This window comes from Artibeus jamaicensis, unplaced genomic scaffold, assembly GCF_021234435.1.
Source record: "Artibeus jamaicensis isolate MK-2021 breed Jamaican fruit bat unplaced genomic scaffold, CSHL_Jam_final contig_402, whole genome shotgun sequence".
Classification (NCBI taxonomy): domain Eukaryota; kingdom Metazoa; phylum Chordata; class Mammalia; order Chiroptera; family Phyllostomidae; genus Artibeus; species Artibeus jamaicensis.
Genome location: NW_026521818.1, coordinates 15,010,372 through 15,023,336, shown reverse-complemented (window position 1 = coordinate 15,023,336; position 12,965 = coordinate 15,010,372). Strand labels below are relative to the sequence as shown.

Below are 12,965 nucleotides of genomic sequence, written 5' to 3'. Positions count from 1 at the left end.
AGAGTAAGTATCAGACTCAACCAGAGGTGGGTCAGTAGCTATTTTTCAGATTTGCTCTAACAAAAGGATACTGTTAAATTTAGAAGAATTACTTAGGACTTTCAAGTTCCTATTTATTTACCTAAAAACAAAACAAAATAAAGCAAGTTATACAAAATGCTTGACAGGAACATAGTTAAAAAATATTTCCTTGCTTGAAATTCAAGCACCATCCTAATAATAAGAGAACAAAATAGGCAAAAAGAACCTCATTGTTTGATGACACAGAACTGTTCATTCAACAAATATTTATTGAGCGTTTACCACATACCAGTCACTGTTCTGAAGACTCAGAATGTGTCAGTGAACAAAAGAAAACAAGACTCTTCCCTAGTGGAGACTGTATTTTTTTTATTCCCCACCCCCCAAGACTGTATTTTAATCAAAGAAGATGGACAATTAAACTGTAAGTGTACTAAGTATGTAAATTATGTAGTACGAGGCAAGGTGGCAAATGCTATAGAAAATAGGAAGGAGCAGTAGAGCAAACGGAATCAAGTAGGTAAGGTGTGGTTGGTGGCCATTTAAATAGAATAAGTGGAAATGAAGCCAATGATCAGAACAGGTTTCAGTGGAAAGGTGGTATATGAACATGTTAACTTAAAAGAGGGAAGAGAATTAGCCATGCAGGTAACTGGGAACAATAGCTGTCTAGGTAATAGGACAGTGAAAAAACCCTAAGGTGGAAGACTGCCTGGGATCTCTGAAGGGCAGCAGAAAGGTCAGTGTGGCCTAAGCAGAGTGATCAAGGAGGATGAGAGACGGAATAGGTAACAGAGTGAGCAGTGCACATCAGGTAACATATTGTAGGCCATTTTAAAGACTATGGCTTTTATTGAGTGAAATGGGGGTGGGTATTGATATAATCTGATTTATGATTTAAAAGTATGATTTTGGCTGTTAAACTGGAAAACAGCAGAGTACTTTTGAAACTAACATAATACTGTATGTCAACTGTAATTGAAAAATTAAAAAGTATTTAAAAAAAGACTACAAGTGTAGAAGTGCAAGGATGGAAACGGAGAATCAGGAGCCCACACCAGTAAATTGAAGCATTTGAACTAGAACAGGACTGGTGAGAAATAGCTATATTCTAGATACTGAAAGGAAGCAATAGGATTTCCCGATGAATTAGATAATCCTAAACAGGTGCCTACTCTCCAAACTTCCTGATATGAAAGAGTGGATTAATCAATCTATACTAACTGTTCAGGCCTTTCCATTGCGTTTTTACCTACTTGGAATGAACACATTCCAAACTCATACACTTGTATCTTAGAGATAAAGAATGAAGTTAACTAACTTGCCTAAGGTCACACAAAGTGTGCACGTATAATGCGGCGCAGGCTCCAACAGACAGAGGATTCTAAATGTGCACACTGTATCATGCTACTCTGAATCACTCCGTTTATATTTGCAGAAGTGTATCCTTACCTATAAAATAGACTCAATACGCTCTTAAAGTAAGATGTGAAGCACTCTCAAGAAAATCAAGTGAGCAATCTTAGAGATACTCTTAATAGAAGTAGTTTCTGCTTAAATCACTGAGTGTGACAGAAAGAAGTACTTGGGTTCTTAACCACTCTTCCCATAATTTAATACCAGATGTTTATCCTTTTTTAAAAGATAGTCATCTGGATTCTCTAAATTGAACAAACGTGTAAATGAATATTATGGTATACACAAAAAGAAGTACTTCCCTCACCCACCAGATTCAGTAAGGTTGGGTACTCCACAGATATACTTATTCTAACATTTCAATTTTAAGAAATGCCACAGAAAAATCACTTTAGAAAATACATTCCAGTTCCTTTGTTTCTACACCTTAACACCTATATTTTCTTCAGTCATCTTTTCTAATGGAAAATAAACTTTCCCCTCAGTAGTGCACTGTTTCCTTTCTTTCACTACAGCAAAGTCCACTAAAATAGTACTTAAAAATAACCTTTAACAGTAAAGAAAATTGTCTTCACATATACACTAGGTTAGGTTTCAGTATTTCCTTAAAACCCTCCTCAATGTTTCATACTGCATGAAGGTATGGTAAGTACAATGCAATATATTCAAGTTACAAGAAAGGTGAATGTAGAACCAAATTATATGTGCTCGGTACAATAAATCTTCATTAAGTTCCTTATCAAGCATGCCATCTGATATATTTCAAATTTACTCATAGAAAAATAGGACTTGAAAGGTTTCTCAAAGGGTCATGGTTATACTTTCAGGAAGGACTAAGCAAAATCAAAGCAAAGCATTATCTACTTTCATTCTTGAAAATGTTCAGTCTATAACCTCTTTTACAACAGAGGCAATTCTAATACCAAACCTAAACATCTCTTGATGCAATTTAAATTCTTTTCATGAGTAATTGCTGATTCTCACAGACACAGTCTCATCTTTCAAGTCTTCTCTAATTCAAGATTTTAAACTGCATATCCTTTAGCTTTTCTCACTGCAATTGTTCAAACCTGACTTTACTGTAACATTTTCTTATAATTTAAATGATTTACTATTAAAACTGAGAAATAAGTTGCCTTAAAAATAGTATTAAAATTAATTTTACCCTGGAGATGATACTACTCACTAAATCTCCCCTAATCCCCCCCTACCCCAACCACTGATTTTAAGCCAAAATAAAGCCAAATTTTAAGCCAAAATATTCAATTAAAATAAATAAAACTGAATGAAAATTTAAAAATCTATGAAATTAGAAAATATTTTAACTTTAGGTAATGTTATGTACTTATGTTCTAAAAGCTGGATAGTTTCAAAATTATTTTCTCACATTTTCAGCATAGCAAGGAGAGAATAAATGTTAAGAATCTGGAAATGGGAACCCTCCCATCCAATCTACTTTTCAAAGTCAGCCACAATGAAGACAAGTCTTAAAACCTACAGGAAATGTGTTGAGTCGAGTAGTTAAAGGAAGGCAGAACATATATGTCTTTAAACATATGGTCAACTCAAGCAGTCACTAATAGTTTTGTACACTCAAGTCAAAATTGACTCTGAAATTAATGATGGGAGCACAAACCTAATTTTTCAGTGTATTTAATAATCTTACCCAGTAATAATTCAAAGAAAAAAATTCATTTAGATGAACTATAATTAGCCAAATTATCTAGCCCAGTACATCAATGTAAGTATGACTTACTAAGAACCTAAATAATACTAAATAGGTATTATTTTCATACAAATATTTTTTATTAACCCTTCCCAACATTCACAAGATTCACGTTTTCTTTTTTCTTACTTCTCTTGTTGACTACAACTATGACATAATTCTATTCTCAATTAACGCGTACCTTTATATCGCTGCTTGTAACAATGACACAATAGGTGGTATGCTGACATATCATTAATACAAGAATAAATACAAGCAGAACAAGCACACAGTACTGTGCTGTTTAAAGAAGGAATCTTCCTAATAAAGTTTAAAGGACTCAATATAAGTCATCAAGTAGTATTTTGAAAGAAATTAATCATTAATATGTAGTTGTATCATTTAATGGAATTAGACCTGCATTAGTTAAGTACAGACATGAAAGTAATAAAGCAGAACTGTCTACAATTACCTTTCAAGAGCTGCTCTCCGTTTTTCCACAAATTCAGTGGATGATAAATCTTCTTTACCCACTTTGACCTTGGTCATGCCTTTGAAAAGATTGAATGAAACTCATGATGATTTTATATTATGAAAGTGTTTTATTATCCTTTCTAATTTAAAATATACTTTAAATCTGAACTTGACAAAAAGCTTCTAAATTTATAATTAGTATCGTACTTTTGAGAAATTAAAACTCATTATATATAACTTTACTTGGTAAGTACTTATAAATTAAGCAGAAGTTGAGCTGTGTCTGTAGCTTTCTGATCTACTTTTGGATTTCTTATGTGTTATATATTATACTCCTGAAAAATTAAAATGTGTTTATATTTCAATAGAATTCAAATTAGTAAATTTAAGCTCAATTAATATTTTCAATTATTAGCAATAATTAAGGTTATTTTTCTTGGAGATGAGAAAAATAAAAATAAGTATAATACTTTTTTTTTTTAGTTTTTTGTGTTTTTTAAAAATTTTATTGATTATGCCATTACATTTGTTCTATTTCCCCTCTGTTACCCTCCACCCTGCACACCCCTCCCACCCCATCCCCCCCTTCAGTTCATGAACATGTCTCAAGTTCTTTAGTCTATATTTCCCCTGCTATTCTTACCCTCCCCCCATCTATTTTCTATCTACTGTCTATACTACTTATTTTCTGTACCTTCTCCCCCCTTCTCCTTCTCCCACTCCCCTGTTGCTAACCCTCCATGTGATCATTTCTATGGTTCACTCCTGATCTAGCTGTCCTCTTAATTTGCTTTTTTTTTTTTAGGTATGGTTCTTAATAACTGAGTTTGCTGTCCTTTCACTGTTCATCTTTTTTATCTTCTTTTTCCTAGATAAGTACCTTTAACATTTCATAGAATAAGGGCTTGGTGATGATGAACTCCTTGAATTTGATCTTATCTGAGAAGCATTTTATCTGTCCGTCCATTCTAAAAGAAAACTGCTGGATAGAGCAATCTTGGTTGTAGGTCTTTGGTTTCGTGACTTGGAATACTTCTTTCCAGCCCCTTCTTGCCTGTAAGGTCTCTTTTGAGAAATCCACTGACATTCTGATGGCAACTCCTTTGTAGGTGACTGTCCCCTTAGCTCTTGCTGCTTCTAGGATTCTCTCCCTTCATTTTAATCTTGACTAATGTAATTATGATGTGCCTTGGTGTGTTCCTTCTTGGGTCCAACTTCTTTGGGACTCTCTGAGCTTCCTGGATTTCCTGGAAGTCTATTTCCTTTGCCAGATTGGGGAAGTTCTCCTTTATTATTTGTTCAAATAAGGTTTCCACTCGTGACTGTTCCTGTTCCCCTTCTGGTACCCCTATAATTGGAATGTTGGAGCGTTTAAAGATGTCCTGGAGGTTTCTAAGCCTCTCCTCATTTTTTTGAATTCTTGTTCCTTCATATTTTTCTGTTTGGTCATTTTTTTTTCCTTCCTTCTGGTCTGCTCCCTTGATTTGAGTCCCAGTTTCCTTTCCATTACTATTGGTTTTCTGTGCATTACCATTCATTTCAATTAGTTTAGCCTTCATTTGTTCCTTTAATTTGTGACTAAAATCAACCAGTTCTGTGAGCATCCTGATCACCTGTGTTTTGAACTATGCATCTGAAAGTCTGGCAATTTCTTCATCACTTAGATTTATTGGCTCTGGGGCTCTGAGTTGTTCTTGAGCCATGTTTTGATCTGTTTGTGCCTGTTACGTATGAGGAGAGGCACCAGGGCGGGGCCACGCAGGTTGCTGTTTTGTGACACTGTATGTGGGGGCAGGGTCAGAGAGGGAGCAATGGCGGTCCTCCAGTCCGCCTCACCACTCACCCCTGCCTGTTCATCTAAGCACAAATGTGCAAGCCCACCGCCCTGCACCGCCGGGCTCCACGCAATCTGTCTCAACACTCGCCTCTTCACTGGTTTATCTGTGCACAAATGCGAGACCGACCGCAGACAGCTAGCCACGCTGCATTGGGGGATCTTTTTGCCTGAACCACTCCACTGCTGGCTTTGCCCCTCTCACCAGTTTAGGTGAGCGGTTCATTGTTTTTGGACTCCATATTGTTTGATTTTCTGTGTGGTTTGGTTACGTTCATTGTTGTTAAAACTTTGTTGTTTTTAGATTTCGTTCTGCAAGGACACAAAGTGTTTCCACCTACGCCTCCATCTTGGCCTAATTTTCTAAACACTATCTCCTACAGATTCTAAGAACGTGTTCTTATTTATTCATCACAGCTTTTACAAAAATTGAAACGATTTCCTTCAAAGAGTCATCTGGAACTCTTCAAATTTAAAAGGTAAAAGTCATGTAAATAATTTCTGTACTGGCAATTTCAATTTTCACACTAATACAGAAGACCAAAGATTTTCCTTTCTTTTCTTCTTTTTTTCTTTCAAAAATTAATTCTGTAGAAATACAGTACTGGCTATATGCTATAACATGCATGAACCTTGAAAATATTATACTAAGTAAAAGAAGCTTGTCACAAACCACCTTATGTTATATGATTGCCTTCCTATGAAATGTCCAGAATAGGCAGTTTATAGAGAAAGAAATTAAATTTGTGACTGCCTATGGCTGCGGCCTGGGGAAATTAAGAGGATGAGAGCGACGGGGTGATAAAAATATTCCAAAATGATGTGGTGATGTACAGACAACTCTGGTATACTAAAAGCCATTGAACTACACATTTAAATGGATGAACTGTATAGCACGTGATTACATCTCAATAAAGTCATTGAAATGGGTTATGTAAAACCATGTAATTCTAATTCAGGTTGAAGTTGAAATTCTAATTCCAACTTCTTCAGGATTTTCTGAGCTTCCTAGACTTTCTGGAAGTCTTTTTCTTTTACCAGATTAGGGAAGTTTTCCTTCATTATTTGTTTGGATAAGTTTTCAATTTCTTGCTCTTCCTCTTCCCTTTCTGGCACACCTATGATTTGGATGTTGGAATGTTTAGAGTGGTCCCATAGGTTCCTAAGCCTCTCGTTTTTTTTGAATTCTTCTTTCTTTATTCTGTTCTGGTTGAATGTTTCTTTCTTCCTTCTGGTCCAAATGGTTGATTTGAGTCCTGGTTTCCTTCTTGTCACTGTTGGGTTCCCTGTACAATTTCCTTTCTTTCACTTTGCATAACCTTCATTTCTTCCTCTCTTTTGTGACCATACTCAACCATCTCTGTGAGCATCCTGACTGCCAGTGTTTTGAACTCTGCATCTGATAGATTTGCTATGTCTTTGTCAGTTAGTTGTTTTTCTGGAGTTTTGATTTGTTCTTTCATTTGGGCCATACTTCTTTGACTTGGAATGCCTGTTACATAGTTAGGGGCTGAATCTTAGGTATTAGGAGGGATCAAAGAGGGAATAGTGCCACTTGCTTAGCTCTTGGCCTGCTTTTAGTCACTTCCCCCGTTACCCACAACCAACCCAGCAAATTGGGCCCTTCTGGTGATTTCTGGGTAGGTGGGCTTGTGTACATTTTCGGACCCTGTGTCTTTCTCCAACAAACTCTCCTGTGAGGTTGAGAGTTTCTTCCTCAGGTTTTTATGGCCAGAGGTTTTGAGACTTTCTCTTCCTGCACTGGAACTCTGGGTCGTGTGGTCTGTCTCGCTCCCCAGCTGTTGTTCCCGGTTTAACTGGACACAAATGTGGGACCCCCAGCTGCCGCCTCGCCTGCCTCGTCCTCCAGTCACGGCCTTGCTGGGCATCCTCTCCACTCCAGCTGCCTGTCTCCACCCTTCCTACCAGCTGGATAGATGTTTCTTCTTGTCAGAAAGCTCCTTGGTTGTTGGACTTCCATACAGTTCAATTTTCTGGCAGTTCTGGTTGGTCTTTGTTTTAAAATTTGTTCTTGTCCTTCTTTTGGTTGTGCGAGGAGGTTAAGTGTATCTACCTGTGCCTACCTCTTGTCCAGAAGTAAATTAGACTGTTTAAAAAACCCCAAAAGTTTTCTATTTTAAGTAAAAAATAAAAACAAATCATAATCATAAAAAATACAAAAATTAAAAGCAGACTAGAACAGGGATTAAGAGCAGAAGCTCTAGAGTAAGATGGCTAGTCAGCATTCAGAACTCAGCTCTGCCTCTTAGTAGCTGGATGATATGGGGCATAATACATAACCTTGATGAACTTTAGCTTCCTTATCATTAAATAAAGACAACAGTAAGTTAACTTCCTAAAGTCGTTATAAGGATTAAATGAGAATGCACATAAATTATGTAGCATAGTGCTTTAGCACAGTAAACAGTCAATGAATGTTAATTATGCCTGTTATTTAAGTGACAGTCTTATAATTTAATGGTCTAGCCTGGTCATATCTGTAAACAGTATGAATATAACTGTGTCACTGTCCCCTACTACCATTAGAAGGCTGTTGGAATCAGTATCAGAAAAGAATTCTCTCACACAGGGGTGTCCAACCTTTTGGAGTCTCTGCACCACACTGAAGAGTTGTTTGGGGACACACATTAAATACTTTGTGGCATGTAATCATAAAAATACCCTCATAATGTTTTATGTAAATTTATGATTTTTGTGTTGCGCCACAGGTGGGACACCACTGTCTAAGGACTTAAGTTTCTTCTATTTTGAATTTATATGTGCTATTTACTAGCCTGTAATCATTTGTGAAAGGTTGAAGATATTTGAGGCAAAATATTAGTTTGAAATACAATGAACTTGAGCAGGAAAATTCAGTTTTTAAATCTTTTCTTTTTGGTTAATGTTTATAGATTACACTATCATATCTAGCCAGCAAAATAAGAAATATAATGTTTTTTTTGTCCTTTGGTATATAATTGTACAACTTAAAGTCAAAGAAAAAAGCCAAAAATGATTGTACAACTTAAAGTCAAAGAAAAAAGGATATTAATATTAAATTTTTTTTTAAGATTTTATTTATTTATCTTTAGAGGGGAAAGGAAGGAGAGAGGGAGAGAAACATCAATGTATGGTTGCCTTTCGTGCGTCCCCTGCTGGGAACTGGCCTGCAGGGAACCTGCCTGCAACCCTGGCACGTGCCCCGACTGGGAATCGAACCGAGATTGTCTGGTTCGCAGGCCCGCGCTCAATCCACTGAGCTACACCAGCCAGGGCTTAATATTAAATTTATAATAGATAAAACTTAAGCTCCCTGCATAGATAACAGGATGCCAAAAGATACCACTGTGGTAGTTCAAAAAGATGAATAAGAATACCAACCAGATGAGCAGTTCTCAAAGTATGGGCAAGAATACCTGGAAGGTTTCAGAGGCTCTTTTTGGAGGGAAGGATGGTAGTGCACAAAAGTTTTATTTTCATAATAGTATTAAGCAATTATTTGTCTTCTTTACTCTCATTCTTTCATAAAAACTCAGTAAAGCTTTATAAAAATATGACAAATAATCTTTGTCATGACAAAGACATGACATGTCTTTGACATGACAAAGACATATAAGACAAATTTGTTATATTTGTCTTATATGACAAATATAACAAATGGTGTGTTATATCACAACAAACTGGGTGCAGAGGTAGATAGGAGAATATAGCTATCTTCTGTTAAGCCAGAAATTTAAAAAATTTTCAAAAGTGTAAAACAAAAACAAAAGGGCAAAGTACTCTTATTTTTATTTTTCACAACATTTTATTTGTTAACAGGTAGTGAGCTTATTTTTAAAAGAATTAATACAATTTTAAAACATTCTAATATAATAAATATTGATATAGCCCACAAAAGCAAAAGCTCTTTATAATTCTCAATAAATTTGAAGAACATAAGTCTTAAGACCAGGCAGCTAAAGAACTGACAACTAGGTTTTTGAATTAAAAAAAAAAAATCCATTCAAATATATCAAGTTTCAAAATCATGAAGGATAGGATAAAATTGTTCTTCAAACAAAATGTTAGAAGTAAAATAATTTAAAGATCAAAAAAATTCACTTTAGGATATTTTTCAGAATAATAATCTTATGCATGAGATTATTAAAGCAAGGTAAATAAAAATCTGTGACTGAAAAGACTGGAAAAATATGCTACAGAATTTTAAGAAATGACAGATGTCTTAATGGTGAGACAATGGAGATTCTCCTCTATTGTAATTTATTTGCTGCATATTCTTAACTAAGCCTTTATTACTTGTACAAGTAGCAATGTTTTTAAATATTAAATTGAGGTACAAAATAAATAGTTTAAATAGCTCCCATCTGAGTGAGGCTAGACCATATCGTCTTTTTGGATGACATATAGCTGAGAGCAAAACACCTCTATCCTTTAGAAAACATTACTAATATGCTAATAATACTACATATCCTCTGAGTGTTACTCAGTAACATGGCACTCTTTTGACTCTAACAGTTAGGGTTTTCAATTTGGTAAGTTCTGACCCAATATTTAACATCACTGTTTTATATAAATCAAAACTGTCAGGTGTTAGAAAATAACACTAAAAGGCTATACAGTCTTTGGTTGATAAATAACTATCATAAATGGAATATTCAACTTCCGTATTCCTAGACACTATGTCATTATGATCAGGGAGTCCACAAAGCTACACAGTAACAGTAACAAAGTTGTTTTGTCTCTTTTCATTCATACTTACCGACTATACTCTTTTCTGGAGCTGGTGGCACAATATAGCCGACATGTAAGTATTTGCTTGCTAACTTGCTATGCAAACCAAGAAAGTCACTAAATCTTCTTTTAACTGAAAATTCACTCTTACTGAACATCGAAAGAGAAGTCTACAAGTGAAAAAGAGGTATCTCAAATTCTGTATACTAAGCAATTATTCCAAAGTTAATGTCATATATAATTGTGAATATACATGTATGTACACACATTGGTATACCTTACAAAAAAATCCAGAGTAGTTAACTAATGTGGTATACAAATTGATAACAAATAAAAAAAACCTAAATCACAGGTATTTTTATGGAAACTTAAAAGGGCAGAAAATATTTACTTTGTGCCATCCTTTGATCCATTTCATTGTCTCTGCATATATTTATGGATGGCAATGACTCTCAAACCTTTATCTCTGATCTAGATCTCCTCAGAGCTTCAGTCCAACATCTTGAGATATTCAAGGAACACCTCCACTCAAATCTTGCTGCCACCTCAAATTCACCAGATTTTCCGCTGCTGGCACACAGTTCCACAAGGGGAGAACACTTGGCTATCTTGATTACCATTTTACCCTAGTGCTTGGAAGAGCCCAACTTCACAGTTAGTGTTTAATAAACATCTGTTTAATGATTAACAAATCTCCTCACTGTCCAACTGTGTTTCTCCACTTGTGTTGCCTTTTCTCCAGGACCACCCGAAGCACCACAAAGTTCCTCTACTTGGTAACTCAGGCAGTCTCTCCTTTCCTATTCCTTACATCCAAGCCTTACTGAGTCCACCTCCTATGTGACTCAAGAAGCCATTTATTTCACTCACCCTCAGAACCAATCCCATAGTATAAAGTATTACTTCTCACCGCTAAAATTGATACAGACCCTCTCTCTCCCATTTAAAACTTGAAGGCCTAAAATCTTTTTAAGAATTGCAGTGGCCTCTTAACTAGAAATCCTGACCACTACCTTGACACCCCCAATTCATACTGAGTCAGAGAGATCTTTCTAAAACAAAAATCTAATTCTCCCACACTTTTGTTTGAACCTCTTCAATAGCTCTCCATTAACCTCAGGATGAAGTTCAAATTCCTTAAGGTTGATGTTCATAATATCGGAGGCTTACTGCCAAACAATTCAATCAGGTACCACTTCTTGCAGGTCCTAGAAGGCACAATGCTTTTATGACTTCGGGCTTTTACACAAAGCAAATTCCTTTGCCTGGAACATGCATTCACCTTTCTCCCCCTCACCACCCCCCCAATCACTGCTCCTATCTTTGTCTATATTAGGTCCCTTCCTGCGTCCTATCAAACCCCTCACAGTTCATTATAAAAACGTATTTGCTATCTTTCCTGGATGGGCATCCTGCTACACACAGGGACCACTTTCAACTTGATCATCCTTGTGCTATACATAGTGAGAGCTCAGTATTTCTAAAGGAGCAACAGGCTTACCTTTGTTGTTACCCTATATGCCATGTAAGCATTCATGCCATCACCTGTAAGAAAAGTCAAACAATGCTATTAAAAAACAGAAGCTTAACTACACATTCACATTCACACACACACACACACACGGTAACTATGTGAGGTAATGCAGATTAAACTAGTAATTTCATTATGTATATATACATCAAATCATCACATTGTACATCCTAAATATGTACAATTATTTGTCAACTGTATCTCAATAAAGCTAGAAAAGAACAAACTTTTCTAGCTGGACTTCTTTAGTCCAGTGTTCTTTTTCTAAAATGTCTAAAATCTTTGATTAGAAATATCTAACAGGAGAGTGATGTTGGGTGGGGAACAAAAAGCTTAGTATTTACATACTAATTTGGAATGCAAACATTTTTCCATACCTCCTCCCTAGATCTATCAAAGATCACAGGAGCAGACATACTCTGATTCAATTCTGGGAGCAAAATAAAATAAACAAAAATATCCCATGAGCTTAAAAATGCAAGTACCATTTTAATACAGTAACAGTGCATTTAGTAAAGATAAAACAGCACATTAACAACCAAGTTTACTATCAAAAAGAAGTACAAAATACAATAAATACAGACTCACCAACTTTCTCTGGATCTGATACACCAATCTCTATATCAAAAACATCTCCATTTGTTTCTTCTTCAATCTAAAAAATATATTTTTTGGTGTTAAAGATTCCAATTTATATTATTGTCATAACACTAATCACTATAATTTTTATCATCTAACTTTTACTAGGCTCACTGTCACATAAATCAATTTAAAGAGCCATGTAGTGCTCTAGTTCTAAAAAAATAAAAGCTCTCATATTTCTTGACTATGTAAAAACACACACCCAAAGACAACAGGAAAAGGATCATTTGGAAAAGTAACACAAAATCTTGTGTTCTTACAACTCCTCAGATGTGGAAAAGCATTTTAGTCTTCTGTAGAATTACTCTAAATATTTTTGTAATATGTATCAAATCTGCAGACTCAGATAATTAAATAGCTCCTTGATTATGCTTAATAATAGCATTTTCAAAGTTGTGTATCTATTTTCTTCTTTACAGATTTACTTTATTTTTAGAGAAAGGAAAAGGAAGGAGAGAGAAAGAGGAAGAGAAACATTGATGCAAGAGAGAAACATCAACCAGCTGCCTGTCAAACACACCCCAGCCAGGGATGGAACCCACAACCCAGACATGTGCCATGACAGGGAATCGAACCAGCAACCTTTTGCTTTGTGGGACAACATCTAACCA

At 35.6% G+C, this 12,965-nt stretch overlaps 1 protein-coding gene across 1 annotated transcript in view; it reads right to left on the bottom strand.

Moving 5' to 3' along the window:
• Window positions 1-12,965, bottom strand: part of SNX2 (sorting nexin 2) — a 59,100-nt gene that overhangs the window by 14,269 nt on the left and 31,866 nt on the right. The window contains exons 4-7 of the mRNA XM_037165542.2: window positions 12,301-12,367; window positions 11,683-11,726; window positions 10,210-10,351; window positions 3,615-3,693 (exon numbers count right to left, since the gene is read on the bottom strand). Of these exons, the coding sequence (XP_037021437.1) occupies window positions 3,615-3,693; window positions 10,210-10,351; window positions 11,683-11,726; window positions 12,301-12,367 (332 nt within the window). The remainder of the gene's footprint in view (window positions 1-3,614; window positions 3,694-10,209; window positions 10,352-11,682; window positions 11,727-12,300; window positions 12,368-12,965) is intronic.